The sequence below is a fragment of the Thunnus albacares genome, chromosome 13 (assembly GCF_914725855.1).
Source record: "Thunnus albacares chromosome 13, fThuAlb1.1, whole genome shotgun sequence".
Lineage (NCBI taxonomy): Eukaryota > Metazoa > Chordata > Actinopteri > Scombriformes > Scombridae > Thunnus > Thunnus albacares.
In genome coordinates, this window is record NC_058118.1 from 15,411,968 (window position 1) to 15,435,893 (window position 23,926).

Consider the following 23,926-nt stretch of genomic DNA (forward strand, 5'->3'; position numbering starts at 1 on the left):
GTACTCTTCTAATCAAGTGTCACTCCAGCAGATAACAGTTAATAATAGCAAACAAAGCCTCATGTTTCACTGCATTTTTGGTAATCCAGTAATTCTGCAACTGGACTGCAAAGTCACTGAACTCTACAGGCTGAAGTTTCAAAATCTAACAGCGCACCCTCTGAATGTAATAGGAATGGGAACACAACATAGAAATCACACTTAAGCTCTATGAAAGACACAGACAATTAGTTTTTGAAACATATTTTAATTATTACTATTAGTATTGATAGACCATTGTTGAACAGAGGTACAGGTATTGGTATTGCAACAGATTGTAATATTGTGGTGCAGCTGTGAGAGCACTTTGGTAAACCACATGTGCCCATGTGCTGTAGTGTGTGGATTTCAGCAGCACGGCTAATTCATATTGATCAGGTCAATATGGCGGCACATTACTGTATGTGTGTGATAATGAGAATATGCTAAATACAGAAACTTACAGACACGTGTGACGACTGCAGGGAGATCATCTGCCAAAACTTGAAATTACTCTGCATTTCTGTCACTCCTCTGGCTTCTCCTGTTTTTTTTTTATCTTACATCAGTTACTGGAAACTGGTTGCTTTTGCAAAGGAAGTGACATCATTCCCAGTTTTCTAGCAAGAAGCAAAGGTGGCGTCTTCCTCTCTTCTGTCTGTGTAGATGCATCTCATTCATCCAGGTGCTTCAACAGCAGGTTGAAATAGTGACAGGTGAAACATCTTCAACAAAACTGTATTGTTTCATTTCGACCTGATGATCTCCTCTAGGTTATTATTTTTCTTTGCTGACTGATACACATGTAGGACTGATTGTTTTTTTTTAAGTTCTCATAGACTTACTACTAGTAAAGAAATATACTGTATTGTGAACTATCAAAATAAATAAAATTATGTTATTTACATAACATATAAACAATACTTCATCACTAAACTGTTTTTATAAGAATAGGCTACTGTATGTCTGTCATGCTTTCATCTGAGAAAATGAAGCTATGAATGAGGTTTCAGATAGACTTGTACAGAGCTGAAATAAATCCTCCTCCACTGTACTGCTGCTGGTTCTCCGATATCCATACTGTCTTCCTCTCAGACCTGTTTGACTGCACCTTAACTGCAGTACTTTGTGCAAATAGGCCACTCATAAGCTGTTAAATGTATACATTTACCATCTAAAATATTTCCCCAAACCCATACAAGTGGTACACCTGGGCTGCAACAATTATATATTTCTTTACTGCTGGAATATGTAGGTGAAATATGCCTTTAAAGTTGGAAAAAAAATGTAAACAAGGCTCCATGTGTGTACATGAGCATCACAAAATATCAAGAATGGTTGTAAAATGTTGAGGAAAAAATGAGTTGAGTTTGCTACACAAGCACCTGAATGCTGCAGAATTTTGTGTTTCAAGATCGAATGAAGCGGTTAACAAAATTACAAGGAGCAATCAAATGCACCATTATTGTCTAAATAGCAGTCTGTGTAAAGTGTAAACTGTAATACTGCAATCCAACATTACAGCAAGGCAATGCCCAAACTGTGTGGAGCACAGAATTATAGCACAAGTGCTTTCTTTGATCGATTTCTGTCAATTTTCTTTCCCCTTTTCAATGAACACACATTTTGTAAGAAAAAACTTTTCCTCTACATACTGTAGCTCTCATTTCCCCACTATTCATCAAGTCCACGGTAGCCTACTGCAAAGTTTCTGAGCTCTACTTCTACACACTTTTCCATTATTCTCATTACACCAAGCTCTTAGGACAAGTCAAACAAAAACATACCCTTTATGAAAAAGGGAAATACATATAAAAAATGCAGTGAATAAAGAATGAATAAATAAGGTTCAATAAAACATGAACATTGGTCCATATTCTCATATTGCCTTGTAGAGCTGTTCCACCATAAGGAAGTTTCCATGTCGAGCCCAGATCATCACTGAAGGGTGAACAACACTGTCGCCCCTTTTTTGCTCCTTGAGGTCTGCAACATGTGCTCAGATGAGAGAACGTTAAAAATAAACAAAAGTCTTTCACCTCATTCTGCCTTTTCCCTCTGCCTTGTGATCCCTGTTTCTTGTTGCCTCTGAAGTCTCTCTCCCAATCTCTCTACCCTCTTTGTCCTCTATCCACCCTTTGATCGATCTCTCCTCCTGGTTTGGAAAGATGGATTCAGGAGAGCAGAAAGTTCTCTCTGATTCAACTTTTTTGTTTTTCCCTTTACAGTTTTCCCCTGTAGACCCTAGACAGGAGAGTGTGGGGAAGCGTACGTCTCCTCCTCCTCCTCCTCCATATTGAGGGAGGAGCTGGATGAGGATTTTTTTCCCTCCTCACTTCCTCCTCCCCCTCCTCCCCTCCGCCTCCTTTCTAGAAGGGCGAGCTGGGGGAGCAGACGGTACTGGCTGAGCTGATGGAGATGTCATCAGAGTCAGATGGGAGGCTGGGGTTTGGGGAAGGGTCAGAGCAAGTGTCAGGGGTCAGAGAGGGAGGGGCCACGGGCAGGCTGGGGAGGCAACTGGGAGGCTCCGCCCAAAGTCTTTTTGTTGTTGATGATGTTAGCGTTGTCACTGTCTGCATCATCTGCAAAGGCAGCGGCTTCACATCCGGGTGGCGTCCTCGTCTGAGAACCTGCCCCTCCTTATCAAGAGGGGTGGCCTGAATGTGGGAGCAAGAGAACAACATTATTAAATCCTTTGATGCAGATATCCAGCAGCACAGCGGATCTAATCTAGCATGAAGGACCAGGAGAGCCCTGCACACATTTACTAAGTGATTCATTGATATTTAATTGGACAGTCAGAAGACGGATTAACAAACGTAAAAATGTAAATGAAGCAATTCAACATCAACGTTTTAAAATAATTTTTATATTTACATTTTTCATTCTGATCATAAATCTATTTTATTGTTTCTACCTCCAAACTTCTATTTTTTTATGGGAAAAATTTGAGTCATTTTGTTTGTTTGTTTGTTTCACCAAATGTTGGTATTCATTAATGTATTATTAATTATATTAAGTGCTTTATTTTATTATTCCTAGGTAGATAGATCTATTTACGACCTTTAAATGCTAGATTAATGCATTCAATTGTTGTGTTTATTCATGCATTATTTATTTGTTTGTTATTAATTTAATCAAGTCTCTTGTTAATCAATTCCTCTTGTCTGTGTCCAATTACTTTGAATATCAACCGATAAAAGGCTTTAACCTTTAAAACCATGAACCTCCTGGTCCTCCATGAATCATAATGGATCATAATCCATAATGGATAAAGTCACACAACAGGAGCTGAATAGCAAGCCGTGGTATTAGTAGAGGCAGCCAGGTGGGGAGCATCACATCAGGCAAATAAATAAATAAATAAATAAAAATCACTGAAAATCAATGCAACAAACACAGGAAGAGGGTTATTTCTTTGGGAAGGCAGCATTCACAAAGAAATCGTGTGAACAAACTGTTACTTTGTGAAAATCTCAATTTTTTTGCTTAGTTTTCAAAGAAATGGCTTTTATAGAAAATGGAGAAACATTTACAAGGGTAATTTTCAGGGTAACTTGCACTTCCTTATTCATACGCTCCAAAATCCAGGAGACAGTGATATACAGCGACACAACGTAGAGGACAAGGCTTTAGACAGATGACAAGAGATGCATGTGCTGTATGAAATCTGTGTTCACAGCGAGCGAGGGATGAAAGGAAAGAAGCAAAAAGCCAAAGAACAAAGACCACAGAGCAGGGACAACATAAAGCTGTCAAAGCAGCACAGCAGCAGCCAGTCAGCAGGGCGGTGCGAAGAGACGGGAGGAGGGGAGACATCAATGTCAGAGACACTATTTTGGATTGTTTTGATTTCTTGCGGGTTTGTGTCTCTATGGAAACCTGCGTACCTTATCCAGTACATGGCCGGGTGCTGGTAGAAATCCAACGACCCAGATCTCTGCATAGAAAAGCTGTCATCCAACTGAGCACAAAGAGAAACCAGCAAAATCAATCTAAACACCAGTTCAATTGAATAAAGAAATACCAAAAGACACAAACTTAATTGAAAAAGTTGTATCTGTCTGTCTGTCAGAGGCGGAGAACTGAAAAGAAAATTGCAGAAAACTATCGTAGACTTCTGTAAAAACCAGTTAAACAAAAAGCTACAGCTTCAGATGAATCAATCAATCCCTCAGACCAGTTGGTTTATGGGTACTGTAGTTTATAAAGGTAGTGACTTACAGAAATGACTGACACTCCTGCAGTGGTGTCGTTGACCTTCGGACTGGTGTTGAAGTGCTTCTTTATCTTCCCTGCTACTGACAACTGGTGATCATTTTCACATAGACCCTCATCCTGTATCGTGCATGGAAGAAGAGTGGAGGAGAGGAGGGTTAAAAATAGACATTTTCATGGGAAAATATTTCAACTGGAAACATACAGGAAGCTCAATAAGCTTAATTAACACTGTACTTACAGTGACCCAAGGGTGCTCTAGCACCTGGAGGGCAGTGTATCTCTGATCCACCTCCACCTCCAGCATGGATCGGATCAGCTCCTGCAGCAGCAAGTAAACATTGTTGAGTTTTTATCCCCTCCATATAAGGTGAACATAAAGAAATTCCCACCAACGTGTGACTGGATCCAGCTCACACTACAAACACAACAAACAGATGCTGATATTCACCTTGGCTGTATCTGACACATTGTCCCAGTACGGTAGAGGAAATTCTAGTTGTCCCATTAGTATCTGATCAAAAAGCACTTCTTGATCGTCACTGCTCCTGCAAAACAAAACATTTCCACATGAATGTGTCCATATAAATAAGACACTGATGCATTATTATTGACAACCATTAGGGGGACTCAGACAAACAAAAGTGATGGTGGGATTTCATGGAGCTTACCCTCGGAACGGTGGAAAACCACACAGCAGGATGTAGGTGATGACACCAGCTGCCCAGATGTCCACCTTAAGGCCGTACCTGCGCAAAGACAAAGAAATAAGATTAATTAAAGCAAAATATGGAGAAAAAGATGGTTATTGTAAACATACAGAGTAACCTAAAGTCAGCTACTGTTGCACTTACCCTGTTTCTGCAATGATTTCAGGTGCTACATATGTCGGGGTCCCGCAGACAGTGTAGAGGGGTCCGTCCACCACAGTTGCCAAACCAAAGTCTCCCAGCTTCAGGCTTTTGCTGCCGTCTGCATGCTCATACACCTATAGGCACATGAGAAAATACATACAGACACATACAACAAATGCTGTTGAGTGTTGGGTCTTAAAGAGCTGCAATGAGATGAGCATAATCAAGACTGTGTGTAGTATAAACAACTCCTCTGTCTGCAGCTGAATAAACAATGGTTGTAAATCTTGCCGCATTTGCGTGTGTGTAATGCAAAGTCTCCCATAAGGTGTGTGTGTGTGTGTGTGTAAATAATCTAAAGCCTCTATGTGTAGAATTGTATGTGATTATAGTATCTTTCAAATTATTCTGGTGGCATAAATTTTGTTGGGGAAGATTGATGCAGATTGATGCAGTTGGAAATGTTCAAATCCTACACATAGAGACTTTAATCTAATCCACACTTCAAGAGATTAACATTCACCAGTCTCACTGGTATGTGTATGCAACAGGCGGTGGGAAAAAATATTATGTAGCACTTTATAATATAACTTCAAAAAAATGATCTTAAAAATGACCATAAAGTTGCACAAATTCCTTTCTGACAATACTTCATGGAGGTCGTATTTATTGTTCAGCTATTGTATTTGCTTCCATACATAGTTCAGTAAAGATGCTCTTGTTATTTTGTCCACCTGCTACGTGTATTCATGCTAAATCTCCACATCAGGACATTTGACATTAAAGAAAGAGCACATCTTTGTGAAGATAGCTGACAAAGCAGCAGCACTTAGAAGTGTAAGCATCACTCTTTTGGCAGCCCACTCAACCTATTTAGCACTGCTTATTTAACTGAAACAGGTGGAAAGCAAAGACGTGGAGACGGAGTAACAGAAACACAGAAAAAAAGAAGCTGGGAACCCATCTGAGGTCAGCAGGGGTGAATGTGGAACAAGAGGCCACTCAACAATGTCTGGAGTGGTATATTTGTAAGTCTTGCCCCGACTATGGCTTGTACGGGGTTACTCAGGGTGGTAGAAAGGGCAAAGGAGGGGATTAAGAACAGCAGTTGGAGGAAGAGGACGAGGGGACAACTAGGAGGTCGACAGAAGGGAGAAAGAGAGAGAGAAAGCACGAACGAGGGAAGCTAGAGAAGGAGTGTGCAGGAGAAGTGAGGGCAGCAAGGATGAGTCATCTCTCTCTGTGAGAGTGATATTAGTTCACTGTTCATTCAGAAAGGAGGGAGGAAAAACGAGAGGAAGAGGGAGTCTACACTGCGGCAAGTTATATGACCATGTATACAGATGCATGCAGTAAAGACCCACTTTGTGTGAACTCACCAGCAGGTTTTCTGGTTTGATGTCTCTGTGCACAATGTTGAGGCTGTGGAGGTATTTGATGGCGTTGGCCAGATTGTAGAGCATGCCGCTGGCGTCTCTCTCAGTGTATCTGTTGGCAGAGGTGATGGCGTCGAACAGATCTCCGCCCTGTGGACAAATCATGATGGATGGGTGGGTTGTCACAGGAGTTAGTTTGGCGTTTTCTCACACATAACCTGACAGATTAATTTCCACAGTTGCTCATCTTTTTTCAGCTGAGAATAGTTTTCAGCTAAAAAAAAAAAAGTTGATTTAGTTGCGAGGGGTTTTCATCTATTCAGCAGCTGCGGGGGTATACTGTGTTCTCATTCCACATCTTGGTTGAAACATCTCCTCCCTCTGTCTTTAATATTTCCTTTTCATTTTAATTTTCCCTCCCTTTAATTCACCCTTTTCTCTTTTTCTCTCAGGCTTTTGTCTGTCTCGGTTTCTCGTATTTTTCATTCTGTCTGAATCTCACCCTCCTCTCACCTCTCTCTCTTCTCGCTCTCTCTCTGTGTCTCTCTCTCCCTGAGTGGACTAAGTGGGACATATAGGGCTGAATCTCTCTCTCTCTCTCTCTCTCTCTCTCTCTCCCTCTCTCTCTCTGCATAGACTCAAACACACTGTCAGCCTCCAACCTGCACAGCAGCAGTTATTTAAATATGAGAGCTGTCAGACACCACAGCTCATTAACCAATGCAAACATTTCATTATGGGTCTCATTCTGTCATTTTGATACAGGAAAGGACCTTCCGCAAAATGCCTTTCCTTGACTGGAGCTTCGGGACCAAAAACAGCACCAGGCAAAATAACATACAACTATATGGACACCATACTTGTGACTATATTGTGTATCATACTGCCTCCCCTTCCAATGCATTCATCTGTCTCTCCCTCTCTCAGTCCCTGTCATTCTTGAAGTGCCTCATTCATACACACAGCCTCCTCTCGATCCTCCTACTTTGGGCACGCTCACACGTACGTTTCTCCCACAGATTGCCTCTCATCTACATTCTGTAGTACTCTACGCCGCAACACGAACAGATGGATCACATTCCTGGCTCCTGAATTATGCACAAACATTTCTTGACTCAGAGAGCAAGAGAGAATGAAGAATGTGAACACACGAGCGCTCCAGGCCACAGACCGATTCTCTCCATCCTGCATTGTGTGACTGGTTGGAATTCATCATTTGCTTTACCGGTTGAATGGCGCTGCTCTGTGTCTGTCACAGTTTCTGCCTCCCTGCTCCTCTTTGGTGCTATCAAATTGGAGATAATGATGCCATCATACATAGAGAATATATCTATCTGTTATCTGAGTTTGGGAAAAATCTGTCAGCCTGTCCTTAAGCAGAGCAGATGACGCATAAACACATAAAATAAACCTATAATTACAGTATACAAACATGAACACACACCTTGACCAGCTCCATGACCAGATAGAGCTCATTGTAAGTGTCCACCTCCTCTATAAGCAGGACAATATTTGGATGTTTGACCCTGCGGAGGATGGCCACCTCGTTCTGGATCATGTGCTCCTGGAATAAGAATTGAATTAGATTTTAAAGCCAACAGAAACAGAATAATTAAAGAAGAAGTAATGTCATTTTTAAGTTGGGTATCTTCTTGCGGTACTCTTTTCACTGTTTACCTTGCCTCTGCATTTGCCCTTGTTGATGATCTTCAGAGCGTACTCCCGTCCTGTGGAGTGCTCCACACACTCCCGGACGACTGCAAAGTTCCCGTCACCCAACATGCGTCCCACCTTGTAGCGGTCCGATATGTAGGACGGCACAGCTGGAACCTCATCGACTAGAACCTCGGCTGCAGGGAGGAAGCATGACGTTTAGAGCCACTGAGAGACTCAAGAAGTTTATGCTTGTTCAGTTCAGTTCCATGTATACAGACAGGTAAGTACAGAGCCTTGAAAAGGGCTATAGCACAGGCTGAACAACTACAGTATAACAAAAAGGTGAGATTTATAAAACAATTAACAAATAAATAATACTTAAATGAATAATGAATAAATGAATAAAACTAGAAGCAATTGTAAAGGGACCAAAAAACTTCAATAAATACAGATACACAGATACTAAAACATCTAGATAATTAAAAACAGATTTAAATGTAGAACCATTATCATATATGAATCTTTTTTTAATTAAGTTTCAGTGCCAGTGAGGGCTCTTATTACATCCAATGGTTGACATTTTGTCACACTAAGGCTCTGCAGAGTGCTCTGTAAATGATACAGCTGGCAAATGGGAAAGTATATGTGAAACCAAGTGGTGAATCAAAATGCAAATAAATGTTCATTTTAATATTAATTCATTAATTGATTCATGACATTTGAGACTACCTGAGTAAATAAAATCAGTTGAAAATGTCAGATAATATTTCCCTGACTGATCTTAATAGAGATTTATAGGTATTTCTTTAGTTCAGATGAGTGGCTTTTTTTCCTTCATGATGTCACCAACTCATAGTTTGCCAACCTTCATAAGATTTACCAGCACATCAAAGTTTGTCGTGTTACTAAGTTTTATAGAGTCAGAGGTGTGAAATAAGACGCCCGGGGTGGGGAAAGGTGTGAGAAAACGAGGTGCTGAGAACAGGATGTACAAATCAGAGGAACTAGACAGAGACAGTCGAGATAGCAGCGAGAGAGAGAGAGAAAAGAGATGCATCAAAGGTCATGAACATGATTCAGACATGCATGATATTTGCAAGTACATCGCCTTTGCTCACTGACGGATCGGAGGGGACGTTCTTGTAAACGCTAACTTTCCTCACCTTCAGTAACCAGTCCGTTGCTATCTTCCACTGAGCTGGAAACTTTGGCGGAAGACAGAGAGGTGGAAGAACCCTGGGACCCCTGCAGAGAGGGAGAGAGGTACACAGAGAGCCAGATGTCAAGAGGGGAAAGGGTTATTTCAATCTGTAGTTTTACAGTATTACCTCAAATGCTTTGTAATCTGCTTCTCACTCAACATAATACAATGAAACAGCCCCATGAGCCACAAACCCAGCTGAAACAAATACACATGTCCAAAAATAGACAAAGGGACATTGTGCAATTCATCCTCAAAACATCCCTAAGTCTGTTTTTGTGTTTGGGTGCCTCTCTGTTGTATTGTGCTGGTACATCATGCTCACGAAAAGAGCCGCAGCAGATTTACTTAAGCCTGTGAGCTGAATATAGAGCGGTTACTTATTCACCAACCACCTGTGTGTGTGTGTTTCTGTGTGTGTGTCCACATTGGACAGACGCGCGCATCCCAATGAGCTCCTCTCCATTCACAGAGCTTGAAATAATTGCTGTTTCATTGCACCTTGCTTTCACTTCCCACTACTACCTTTAATAAAGCATGAAAACACAGGTTTTGGTGACACTAATAAAGGTGGATGAATACTGCCTTTCATCTGAATTGGTAAGTAGGAGGTCATTAAGGGGGAAGAGAGCAGCTGAGATGCAGCGTCTGCATCTATCTAAAGACAAAAACTCATTACGCCCTCCACCTTGTAACCTCCTGTCTGGTTGTCATGGAAGCAACAAGGACGGTGGAGCGAGGATCTAGATGGGACTGTAAATGAGAATCTGCTGCTCTCGTTTTTTTCTGCGCTTTCCCTACTCCAATCTGTCTCTCTGTTCTCATCCAAGATTATTTGTCGGCTTCAAATACTTGATTTGGACTTTTGGATTATACTTCCTTTGTTCTTATTCTGGCTTTCCACTTTCCTAAATCGTCTCCTCTCTCCATTTCTCTGTCCCTCTCCTCCTCTCAGCTCAAATCCCTCTATCAAAGACTCTCACAGTCACCTCTGAGGACACAGCAGTGACGGATCTTTGGGGGGTTTGGGGGGTTTCCAATGCTGGAATAAACCCCACAGATGCAACTGGCACATGCAGCCAGTAGCCAGTGATGGGAGTGGACCTTGTTACAATTTCTCTAAAATATAAGCGGAGCCCCCTGGCTGCTGTGAATTATTAACATGCAGTTTATACTGTGCTATGTCTGCGCTATGTGTGATGCATGAGCCCATTTCAGTGTGCAATCTGTTTGAAACGTTGAACCCAAATAGAGTTGGTGACCAGCTCTAATTGATGTCGGCTAGATGTTGGTTTTCCCTTTCATCTCTCAATTCAGCGCAGGTGTATTTTTGAAGTTCCCTCATATCACATAGTATAAATCACACATCAATTAGGCCTGACTGCTTGGCAGAGATGAGATCTAAACAGTCTTGATGAATTAATGGATGAGGGATTATGATAATAACCCAGCCAGCATTTGAAATAGGCTGCAAACAGAGTGAAACAAGTGTAGAAATTCAGCGATGCATTATTATTTCATGGTAAAAGTTCATGAAACAAAACTTCTTGAAACGGCATTTGAAGCTGTCACATTAAATCAGATGTTGTGTAACAAAGTGGGTTCTATTCAATGTAAAAAATATTTGCTGGGAACTTATCTTGGCTATAGTCTGAAGAAAAAGGTCTGTGCATGAAATAAAAGTATTTTTTTCATTCTCTGATTTCAACATCTCACCTCATGTGAACCACTAATTTGTGTGGTGTCCAGTCAGACTGTGACACTGTCTGGCAGAGAGAGAAAAGGCCACCCATCGTAAAGACTCAGATCTGAAAACTATTTACAGAGCTGAGCTGTCCTATATCTCTGCTCGAATAGCTGTCAGCTCTTTTACTCATCTCTTCTGCTGCGACCTGAAAGCCACCCAGGTGAATTTAGCTGTGAGTCAGGCTGAATTTGGTTTATGTAACATTGTTTTTGGTCGGGCACTCGTCCCAGAACAAGAAATCCTACTTAATACCCGTAAAACCAATGACCCTCCTGCGCTTTATCTGCAAAACATCCTTCTTCTGCTCTTTTTATTTTCTCATTGGTATATTTACCTCTCCTGTGCCCTTATCTCACATCTAGCTCTGTCCTCTGCTCGCTTTCTCATTTTGAACTCCTATCTCTCTTCCTGCCACCGAGGGAAACAAAATGCTGTTGCTATGGAAACTGCTCAGAGAGGAGAGAGGCAGCTTATGAGACTTCCAGTGTGGAGACAGAAGCCTATATATGGCCATTTCCTGTCTGCGGGCTGGGAGGTGGATTCAACCTTCTATGAACATTGTGTCTTTCTTTCCTGTGTGAAAAAAACTATCAGACAGATGGAGTGACAGACAGAGTGAGAAACAGAGAGAGAGAAAGAACGAGAGACGGAGAAAGCGAAATGAAGAGACAAGAAGAAAGACGTATGGAGTCTGGTCTGGTTGATATTGATCATTAGATTTGGCAAGAAAGGCAAGAACTGTCTTGTTATTGTTAGACCATCCAGCTTTCTCCCTATTGCACAACACAACGTCGACTATTCCTAACTCTACATCTCTATATTTTTTGCTCTGGCTATGACTCACAAGGCTAAAAAACACACTGACAAACCTTTTGCATCACGGCTGCAGCCACTGCTCTTCAAACCCGCAAGGGCAACACTCAGCATCTGAATACTGATCAGTACATGAATATGAATTAAACAGGATGTCCATGATTAACCTAAAACATAGAGTATCATCTCGAAGGCGGATGTGGAGCAGCGCAAATAATGCTTGACTCTATGGTTAAAAAGGAAGTCTGTCAGCTGTAGAATGCAGCATTAAAAATGCACTGTGCATTTACATAACCAACTTAAGTGTAATGCTAGGCTTGTCCTCAATGCCCCCTGTGTGAATCTGATTACAAGACACATCCTAAAGCCTTCTTCCTCTCTGTCCCTCAGGCTGGGAAGAGCTAAACCTCTTCTCCGGCAGCATTTCTTGTCACTTTGGCTGTCACGCAATATCCAGCAAAAAGGCAGGATTTATTAGTATTTGCTTTTGTGGGCAAAATCTAATATGACATGATAGAAACAGGATACTTTGTTTTGTCCCAAGTTGCTACTCTGCCTCTCATAAGAACACGAGGTACAGGAGATAATATTTCTTTGCTCATATTTTGGTGTCTAGACAGAGAGGAAACCTAATCTGTTTGACTCTCATCAGAAGAGATCAGCACTGTTTGGGGATTCAGTCTTTCTGCTCTGCCAGTTGGACACGGGGGGAAGTTTTCTAATCACCAATGTAATCATCAATCCTTATGGACTGCAATCCTGGGGAATCACAGGAATGTGATTAAATGCTTCAGGGAAAATTTAAAAATGCGAGGGTGACTTGGGCACTCCTAAAAAAAAACCCAATCCAGAATAGAAGCAACGGGACAGGGAGATTAACGCACCTGTGGGACTGCGTTTGTGTTGTAATCTCTCCTCTGCAGGATACAGAAGTAAGTTTAACAAAACAGCACCGTTGATAAGTAAGTATATGAAGACAATCATCACCATCATCATACTAATCCTCTCTGATCTCTGTATTTGTTGATACGTGAGGAACATGATGAACAGACACTTTGTTGAGATGAAATGAGGAGCATGAGGGGGGGAAAAAAAAGAACACAAAATGAAAATGAAATGACATTGAATTTAATGATGACATCAACAAATGGAAATTAATACATCAAGCAAAGAAAATACAAACAGAAATGAACGAGCCGAGAAGAGCTGGCAGCCTTACATGGGAAAAATCACAATATGCAGATGACTTGCCTGTGAGTCAAGCACACAGGCGATTATTTACATATCTTTTATGTATGTAAATGGGAGTGCAAGAAAAAAACTTAAAACACCCTGCAAAAATCTGATGTCACCAACGTTTAGATGCATTAAAGATATGTAAATACGAGCCGGATTTGAATTATCTGTGACCAATTTAAAGGATTTTTTTGTTGGGTAGGAAAGTGACTTCAACCAAACACCTGCAGTTTTCCCATGCGATGCCGCCAGTTTCTTTTGGCAGGTATAGAAACAGAAACTGGACAAGCCATTCTAATGACATCAACACAACATGAAATAAGAAATATAATACATCCAAATAACAAATACAATCTTAAGTTACAACACACTCACATGGATGAGATGAGACAATAATTAAGTTCAAAATACACACTTTTTTTCTTTAGTCTGCTCTCTGTGTGTCTCTCTCTCTCTCACACACACACACACACACACACACACACACACACACACACACTCATACACATAATTTAATTATGAATCACCCAACACAAAATATGGATAAGAATGAGAGATGGAGCATGCAATTCAATGGATGATGAACACAGATGAGTCAATGGTGAGAGGAGGATGTAGGTGACAATTAGCACTTTCTTCCTCTCGTACACTCACACAGTCAGCCACCTGACTGTATCACAGCTGTTGCATTGGCATCATAACCCCTCTGTTTGCCTCGTCTTCAATCTGTCTGTCACTACTCTCTGTGTATTGTCTGTTTTTTTTAGTGATTTATTTCCCTGTCTGTGTTTTTAACATCTAATGGCGTCAACATACAGAGAAAAGCAGTGACCTTGCTATCTCATTCAATTTATATTGACAGATATTAATAGAAAAGACTGTGTTTCTGCATGTGGTTGTAGGTTAAATATTAAACCGATATAAATTTAGAAAACTATGGTGCTCTTAGTGAGGCGGGTTGCCCTGAAAGGACTAAAAGGAGATGGATGACCTCATGAATGTAGACCACTCTTTCATGCTTCTGTTGTCAATTCATGAAAATGGGTCACTCTAGCGTGCACCAAACGTATAAAACATAACACGTGCAAGTCCGCATCGAGCTGCTGTCTACCGCCAGTGTGCAAATGGCGATTTCATGTATAAAAGTGTTTTTTTTTCTGAAGCATACATGAACGTGTAAGTGATTCTGTGCATATTTTCTGCGAAAATGTAATGTCTTTCTGCTTGCAGTCATGTATGTGTGAAAGCGAAAGGGAAAAAGGCATGGCGCAATACTATGTCTGTATATTCTGCTCGAGGAAATAGGTTATGATGGACTGAGCTGTGTGAGCAACCTACTTCAGGCAGCAAAGTGCCTTTAAGAGTTTAAATGTAGGGTCCAGCGAGGTGAATTGTTTAAACGCAGTCCTCGTAGTAGGTCACTAAGGCTCTGTGGATGCTTAGGAAAATAGATTCATGGCAACTTTCATGACTTTATTAGCTGAATTTTCATTTTAAACTGTGATTTTTTAAAAATATAGATGTATTTTAAGGAAAAGGGTCATTTCTGACACGAGTTATGTCTTTCAAGTGTGAGGATGATCGCCAAGGATTTGAATGTGTGTACGCCATACTTATGAATATTCAGGCATGTTTAGACAGAGGTGACACAAAAGGAGCAAAAATGTGCAAATATAGTGCTAGAAACTTGGCGCCCTCTCCTTAAAAGAAGCTTAGAATTGATCTACAAGGGAAATGATGGAATATAATTTCTCTCTGTGAAATTAATACCTTTTCATATGGGGAAGAAGGGGGGATGGGGATGGGTGGAAGATGAAGTGAGGGAAGGGACAGAGGGAGAATCGCTAGCAGGGCGGATAGAAAAAGTAAGAAGTGGGGGGGAGAGAATTACATTGTAATATAGCTGAAGAGTGTGAAGCTGCAGCGTGGAGAAGAGAGATAATGGGCTGTGAGGCTTCCTCCCTTCCTTCCAGCCAAGCCATTGCAGGCTTAGTATAGGGTGTCAAGATTTTTATTCCAGTGTCAAAGACTGGAATAATCCCTTGCCGTTCTGTGTTCTGTAAAACTAGAATTTAATCCCAAAAAAGTCAGTGTGAAGGCTAATGTTTGATGAGAATTTAGAAGCGAAATGACAGGCATTTTGGAGCAGATGGGGCAATAAATCTGTTTCTTTTTACATCTGGTTACTCCACCTTCACCTCTTTGACTTTTCAGGATCTCGTTCTGAAAATGCAGAAAAGATCTAGGAGGAAAGAACAGAGCAGCAGAAAGGGAGCACTGTAATTGTCTACGTTATCTGCCCCACATTTATTCATTCAGAGGGAAGTGGACAGAGAGAAAGAGGGAGTTTATAAATGTGTGTGCACTTCCCCACTTCTTTCCTTTTCAACACTGCAATCTACAGTGACCCACTTCCATTACCAATGACTGAAGAGGGTCTGATGCACCTTGTTCTGTTAACAACCCAAATCTGATCTGTTTCTGTTTCCCTGGCTGACCTTCATATCGCATCGATATAACCTCGTCACTGGGTCAGACCCTTCAACATCCATTTATTTTTCCTTGCACATTAAATGTAGCACAAGACCGAAGCTACTGAGCCCAAGAAATTAAATCTTGATTCTTGGTTTTTAGTGTATACAGCCACTCGTACACAAAGCCATACACGCCTATGTCCTATATTTGTGGTATTGACTCCAACCATGTGCCTTTTCTTCCTACAAAAAAAAAGCTTTGTGAATGCACCAATAAATAGCTAAATAATTACAAGATAAATCATAGCTGCACATGAGTGTATGAATATATGAATGCGTTAGATGCTGCAGGTTTCAGCGAGTATGTGTGACAAAACACAAGAGACATGCAAGAGGCAGCCCATATGAACACATGACAGGTTCAAATATACTGCTGTGTCTGCCTGTGACTGTAAGAAGCTTGAGGTGAGCTGAGCGTGTGAGTGTTTGTTTATGAGGGAAGTCAATCAGCAGCAGGCTTAGAGCTACAAATTAAAAAAGCTGCTTTGAGAAACGAGGGTCTGATTGGGATTGAGACCGATATTAAAAGCTCACCATCATCTCTGTCAAGGACTGGATTAACGAATACTTGATACTACTTGATCTTGAACACACACACACACACACACATACACACACACCGTACATGAACTCAGCCTCTCTAATGTGGAATTCAAGGTTTTCCATTTGAGTTGCATGCTCCCCCTCTGCACAGTAGTATTTTCTCTACAGTAACGAGCTTTACAGTGTACATAGTGAGTTTGCATCTCAGATCCTCTTTCTCCCCAGTTAGCTATAGAAAACAGATTATTATTCTTAGTTTGGGAGTTTGAATGGGATTTTTTTTATAACTCAGGCCAAGCACTGAATACTTGACAAAAAGAATAATGCCTGAAATAATCTGATTTGCTAGTATAAAACATATTTTCTGAATTGTTTGCACAAAAGTACATGTACAAAAAGACATGACTTGATAAATAAAAGCAATCTTAGATCAACAATAGGTTCTGATTGGGTCTCTTTTTTTGCAAAAAGATACTAAAATGCAACACACTGCTTGGTGGCTAACAGAGGATGCAGACCAATTTTAGCAGAATAAAAACCGCTTGGAAGATTGGAGCGGGCCGCTCACAAAGCCAATCATCAGTCTCATCTTTAAATCAGATATTGCACAAATTGACAGATCAGGTCATCTCTAAAAGTCAGTGATAGCTTAGCTACCAGAGACAGATAAGAGTTCTCCATGAGGATCAAGGAGCTATGGGTCAGCATATGTTGGAACATGACAAAGTATCAGCATGAAAGGAGGAAATGCCCTTGAAAACTATCAACACTGGATATAAGAGTTGTAACATTTAGAGGATCCTAACATGAGCCTGCAATTCTCAGAATCCCAGATCAGCACTGCGTGAGGTCAAAGGTCAACGCCCCGCCCCCCTCTGAGACACTAAAGATGTTGGGATGTTGTGGTTTCTTCGGTTTCTAGCGACTCTAAGATGTAGTCGGCCTATGCTCAGTCACGGCTTTGTCCTTTTCCTGAGAACATAGAAGGAATGTGTTATAGATTTAGTGTCACTAAATGTTTTGTGTGCGTGTGTGTGTGTATGTGTGTCTGTGTATTCTGGTCTTACCCGACGTTGGTTGAGGCTGCCCGGGCTGGTCGGGGAGGGACTGGGAGATTTTCCCGAATGAGGAGTGGACAGCTGACTGGCCGGTGTCCCATTCACTGGAGGAAGAAAAGAGATAGAAAATGGAGCAGGGTGGATGAGAGGAGTAAGACCGAAGAGGAGTGAAATATTGAAATAGACAATCCTTTAAATGTATGTTTTCTAAAACTGTTATATTTCTGAGTGTCTAGTAGCTGCCCACACTTCCGCCCTCAGCATCCATCCATTCACATGAATGAGGCAGAGGAGGAGGAGGAGAAGCGGAGGAGTAAGAGAAAATAGAAAAGAGCACTGAAGTCCACATTGCTCTTTTTTGCTTTTTACTTTAGCCAAAATACAAATCCTGTTCTCTCTGAAACAAGCCAGTTACACCTGAGCCCTTAAAACATATGTCCACCCAATAATTACATCATGTTCCATGTGCATGGCTGGAAGACAACATACACAACACCAGGCTGTCCTCATTTTCAACCAGATCCTCGAATTCAATGCACTTCTGACCTCAGCTCGGTCTACTTTTCCAGCTGCAGCACAGCAAAAACCCAGCGGCATAACCTCATTAAACAAGAACATTAGATTAACTAACACATGCACCCGGATCCTGTGTGCGGTCAAGCATCAAAAATACTGAAAACATGGATTATTGTCTCTTGGCTTCACCTCAAGTCAACTCAAGGTAGCCTTAAATGATCTATAAAACTGCAGTAATCATAAAATACAGCTGTTAGATGAATCAACTCCTTGACAGAGATTCAGCCAATGAGTAACTGGAGAAATATGGAGGTAGGCAGGAGGTAGATCAGCAGCTTCTTTTTAAATAAATAATGTGACTTCTAGGGTGGGGTAAGGTATTTAAAGTAACTCAGATATGGCCGAAAATGTGACTCCTCCTTAAGAATTTAGGGGGACAAATCCAAATTAAAAAATAATCCAGTGTAGAATTCAGAAAACATGTCATCAGATTCATTGTTTTCTGCCATTTCCTAGTCCTTTTTTTTTTTTTACCATAATCTTTGCCATTTCCCATCTTTTCTTGTATTAGCCTAAATAATTGCTGCATGTAAACAACATTTCATTTGTAGCCTCTAATTACATTTTCAGAGACTGTCCTGATGCAGCAGAGAAGTGAAACCTGTGGGAGTCGTCCAACCTTCACGTAATGTTTATTCCCCTGCTGAGATCAAAGAACTTTCTGAATTATTCAAGACAAGGAGATAAAGCCCACAGCGGACTAAAATAACACCGGCTGCCACATAATTCTTTTCATTGTTTCAAACGCGCCATGAAAAAAAAAAACGAAATACAGTAGAAGAAAGTGCCATTGTTTAAAGAATGCCTGAGCATCTTCATTGATGAAATTCAGCATCACCGTTACGCACACGGACAGACACTCCTCCCGGTTACACAACGACAAGCATTAACATCTCTCATTGACTTCACTCTACAAATCACAACACGGCAAAGTCGAGCAATATGGTGCTCAAAGATACATCCATGGCAACCGGCGAATCGGAAAGAAACCGCATACATCCCAAACATGATCTGGCTAGGCATAGATAAAAGTTGTCGAGGGGGGAAATGACAAATAAAGCCGAATAAAATGTCGTTTTAAGATCCTACCTTCCACTTCCAGCATGATGAAATACACAGTGATAATCCAAAAGCGGGGTAAAAGAAGAAGAAGAAGAAGAAGAAGAAGAAGAGGAGGAAGAAGAACAGCACCTCTGTACGCGCTCCGTCTGTGTGATAGTAAACTGTGGTGAATGGGAGAGACGGAGCAGCGCTGTAGTACACAGACGGCTCAGAGGCGGAGAGGCTGCTTGCGCACGCTCTGACGCGCACCGGGGACAGAGAGAGGAGGAGGAGGAGGAGAGAGAGAGAGATAGATAGACACAGGAGAGGGATAGAAAAGTAGAAGAGAAAAATACATTTTTATATCTGGCGACTTATGCCAGGAAATAACGCTGAGAGTAAATTACTTGAACTAGGAGAGAAACGGGGAGAAGGAGAGAAAATGAGATATATAGGCCTAAAAGTGGGGCGGTCAAAGGGGAGGCAGCCTGTCAATGGATTCTGAAGACTCTATTGTTTGTGGTCCAAACATCCTCAAGAATAACAACTGCTATTTTTGAACTGTAATCTCACCCAAAGCAGTAAGCTAGTGGCAGCATGCTCATGAAAGGCTCACGTCCTTTCTTATTCTTGCAATTAGCTGGCCAAACTAGAAGATGTTCAGTAATCTGAAACATCACTGGTGCATAATTAGTGTTATTTCCCCAAAAATCAAAGAACAGGTGAAGCAGGTCAGCCATCATTCATAGGCTCGGTGGTTATAGGTCAACTGCTCCTCCTGTCCTTATGTAGGTCCTGGGCTTCAGTGTCTTGCTCAAGACATCAAACCTGCTCCCAGTGTGTGTGTATGGGAGGTAAATTGCTTTGGACAAAAGCATCTGCCAATCTACCAATTAGACCAGAATCCAGTGCAGCCACAAGAGACGGTGTGTTTCAACTTCTTTCACACCTACTGAGTTAAACACTGTGGTTCTGCACAGCTGCGTGATCAACGATTCCATAAAGAAAAGAGATTTCCTCACAGAAAATTGTTGTTGATTGTGGAGTACTGAGTAGATATGAAGCAAAAATTACTCATGACCTGGCAGGCACATCTTTATTTTTATTTAGCCTGCAGTTAAAGTAAAGTAACACCTACCTGTCAATTCAAGCATTTTCAATGCAAAAGCAAAAAACAACAATACCAAGATACTAGCAACTCTGTGAGGCTGTGCTTTGGTACAGTGGTTGTCAGCACACTAACATGCTCACAATGATAATGATAACATGCTGATGTTTAGTAGGTGTAATGTTTACCATGTTGGTTCACCATCTTAGTTTAGCCTGTTAGCATGCTAACATGTACTAATTAACACTAAACACATAACAGCTGTGGCTGATGGGAATGTCATTAGTTTTGTAAATATTTAGTTATAAACTAAAGTATTAAACATATTTAAACTTTTATCTGGCGCTAGATGAAAGTTTAAGGGATCACCAAAATTATTACAATTCATCTTCTTGGGACAGTGGATATTTGTAACAAATTTCATAGCAATCCATCCAATAATTGATATCTCAATATATATCAACAATATTTCAGTCTGGACCAAAGTGGTGGACTGGCAGACCGAGAGTGCCACTCCTAGAACCACAGAGCTAATGTGGCTAAAAATCCAATATATGCAACACTAACATCAAAACACTAAATAGTGCCAACACAATTCTTTAATGCGGCAGCAATGTGTATTTTCATGGGAAACAAACAAAATGCTGTTGGCAAGCAACACATTCAACACTTCAGCTGTGAACAAAAATAAAATCTACAACACACATATGCAGAAGTTTCTATTTAATATTGTCAGAATGCAGTCTGTTGGTATTTTTTGTTCTTCTCCATCTTGATAAGACTTAATATGTAATCGCCCTAACGAGTCTAATGATCGGTCGAAATGATCTTATCACATGTGTTCAATATCACACATGTATATTATCACACGTTTATTTTAAGAGCAACACCTCATCATACATATACTGTATAATTGAAATGAAACGTGTCATGATACACAGATGGTTCTTAATATAAACATATATGGAAGTTCATGCATGTTTTCTGAGGGCTGTCAAAGGTAAAGGAATTTTACTTCATGACATACTGAGGGACAACTGCTACTACAAAACAGAAAAAACAGTGTCAGATATTACAAATATATGATGGTTGAAAGTATATGAGGGTGTAATTCAATGCACTAACACAAAGCTGCCTGGAGGCATGTCATTATATTGCTATTAGTGCAAATATCAATACTGCCTCGGTCATGAATTTATTTTTCTTCCACTCTCTGTTATTTGGTTTGGTCTCTGTTATTTGTTACACTGCCTGTGCTTATCATTTTTCAGAAACTACATTTGTACCCTTCATGAGTAGATTTTATAGAGCGGTAAAAGTGGCAAAGGCTTCAGATATCACACGATCACAGTTCAGAAAGTGTCACTGCCAGCAGCTGATCCACTGTGAGAAATACGGGATTGATTTGTGGGTTGGCTGCCCCACACACCGCAGCATAAAGTCTCTCCTGTCATAAGGAGTTACCCGTGACAGATATTGAAAGGTGAGACCTTCAAGTATCAGAGTGATGCTTGCTGACACCATCCGCAGTTCCCCGCAGTTAATTTTAGCTGACATGAGGCATCGGTGGAAACCGGAGAGACAGATGGTGAGACAGGGAGAGAAACTATGAGTGCAAATTGTTTTCTCACATTATTTTGGGTCTGTATGTGCAGACACTCAGTCAGGGTTGTGAGATCATCACAGAATGAAGCTCAAGTGATGACAATGTCAGGCTGACATGCAAGAGCCTTCATCGCCCCCCCCCAACACACACACACACACACACACACACACACACACACACACACACACACAAACAGACATATATCCAAAAGTGAGAGCGCCTAACGCCACATCACCCTCCACTTCTCATAATATACGGTGGTATTTCAATTAACAAGGAAACATTTCTTTCACATTACCTTGAAACTGTTAGGTGATTGCAATTGTACTGAAAAGTTGAAATTTCATCAGTTGTCGTAATCATCAATGGTCAGTCAGAAAGAGACGTGATTTGTATCTTAAGTTGTAGATGTAGTTAATTCTCTGATTGCAGCTTCTCAAATGTGAATATTTTCTGGATTCTTTATTCTTCTATGATTGTAAACTGAATATCTTCAGGGTGTGGACTGTTGATCAGGACAAAACAAAACTTTTGAAGATGTCATTGGCTTAGGGAAACAGCGATCAACATTTTTCACCATTTTCATTTACCACACAACTAATCGATTAATCAAGAAAATAATATCGATAAAGACAATTATCGTTTGTTACAGCCCTAGACTTAGATTCATAAACAAATGATTCATTTTAGTGTGACTTTTTCATTAGCAGGCAATTATTTGATACTTTTAATTTATAGCAAAATTATTATTTGATTAGTTCTTAGTGCTGAGAAGCACACATCAGATAAAAATGTATGATTCATGCAACATATACGTCTCTGAACAAGGAAGGAGAGGTAAACTCTATCTGTGCTGGGAAGCAGCCTGATAAGTTGTTTATTATTGCTGTGTTTCGGAATTGATTTGGCTTATTTCTCAGAAGGCTAATGTTCCTGAAACAGACAAGACGAGACAATGTTTTTGTCTAGTCTAGATGAAGCAACACTGAAGAAAAAACATTTGACCAAAAAGATTCTTAATCCTCTTTGTTCCACATCATTGGACACAAATTGCTTATGAAATGTTTTCCTATAATTTACACTTTTCCCCCTTGGTTTATGTAAAATACTTTATTACTGTATGTAATAGTTTACATGGAAACTTTTTACACATTTGTCACTGTGTGATACACTAATGGGCAGAAATACTAACAACACAACACATTAAATGTGTGATTGCTTAGTTTAATAAGCAATAATCTTTCACTTCTGTCAGATATTTATAGTTTTGCAAAGTTTCTTTTAGGTTAAATATCTTAATGATGTTTACTACATTCATATCTACTTTAGAATTCTGCATGAAACACAACAGAAATAGATGATCTGTACACTGAAAAAATGGCAATTTTTTCTGCTATTTCTCATATTTGGAACATGTTCGTTTAATTGTAATTGTACATGAACATATGTTGCAGTCTTACTGTTTAATCCAAGCATGAAAATCTAGTATAGTGGCAGAATTGATAAGTTAATACTTTCCTACAAGCAAAAATAATCTGTCTGAGCTATATGTTGGCAGTCCACTTAATTCTCTTTGAGACTAATTATATCAGTATGTTGTATTTATACCCTGTGGACAAAGTTTTTGAGACTTTCAGTGAAATTAATTAACTGTTTGTGATTTTCTATAATTGTCTGTTCTTCTAGAAACTACAAACATTTACCAAGTGTAAACTTGTACAGCCTTCAAGCCAAGTACTAAAAAACCTTTTGAGACATCTTCTTATGTATTCTGACAGATACACCTCAGTGATTAAAATACTCCACAACCAGTGATACTCACCATCCCAACACTGTCATAATATAAAATAATTTGCTCCAGCTTATTTTCATTTTCATTATCAGTGGTGAGACTGAACTGTTAGGCCTTCTTATTAACACATAATAACAGAATGGACGCCTACTGTATATAAGCCATGTGATACAGCACACAGAATCAATCAACTGCTGTTCACTATTAGCATAATTCTTGGACAAAATGTCCTCAAGGGAGGTGGGCATGGTGTGCTTTTAAAGTGGAAAAAAAAAAACCCTGAGTAAAAACAGTCAGTACAAGTTAGGGTCAAACAGCGGATCCATCAATTATTTGTCATGTCGCTCCACTCTTAACTCTGCTGGTAGAAATTGATGATGTTTTAGGGAATGAGTACAGTGCAGTACAAAACAGCAAAACAGTCAACAGCGATATGGGAACATTTGATGATGTTAAATGGCAGAAGCAGTGCCAGAAGGGGAACATTTCTCAGAAGTGAAAACGCCGAGATGGTCTGACTCAGGGTTCCAGCGAGGACCGAGCGTCAGT

General features: G+C 40.4%; 1 protein-coding gene across 5 annotated transcripts in view; it reads right to left on the minus strand.

Moving 5' to 3' along the window:
• Positions 1-231: 231 nt before the first annotated feature.
• The window catches only part of LOC122995548 (serine/threonine-protein kinase DCLK1-like), a 47,804-nt gene continuing 24,109 nt past the window's right edge, over positions 232-23,926 (minus strand). For 2 of the 5 annotated variants that reach the window (XM_044370849.1, XM_044370850.1), the window contains 12 exons: positions 17,264-17,358; positions 9,286-9,367; positions 8,144-8,316; positions 7,911-8,030; positions 6,470-6,616; positions 5,091-5,224; positions 4,908-4,985; positions 4,688-4,784; positions 4,478-4,558; positions 4,243-4,356; positions 3,909-3,982; positions 2,511-2,675 (listed from right to left, as the gene is read on the minus strand). In XM_044370849.1, the coding sequence (XP_044226784.1) occupies positions 2,618-2,675; positions 3,909-3,982; positions 4,243-4,356; positions 4,478-4,558; positions 4,688-4,784; positions 4,908-4,985; positions 5,091-5,224; positions 6,470-6,616; positions 7,911-8,030; positions 8,144-8,316; positions 9,286-9,367; positions 17,264-17,358 (1,253 nt within the window). In that variant the 3' untranslated portion in view covers positions 2,511-2,617. Of the gene's footprint in view, positions 2,676-3,908; positions 3,983-4,242; positions 4,357-4,477; positions 4,559-4,687; positions 4,785-4,907; positions 4,986-5,090; positions 5,225-6,469; positions 6,617-7,910; positions 8,031-8,143; positions 8,317-9,285; positions 9,368-12,989; positions 17,169-17,263; positions 17,359-18,919; positions 19,103-23,926 lie in introns of those variants that run through there. The other 3 variants (XM_044370851.1, XM_044370853.1, XM_044370852.1) reach the window with 3 other exon arrangements.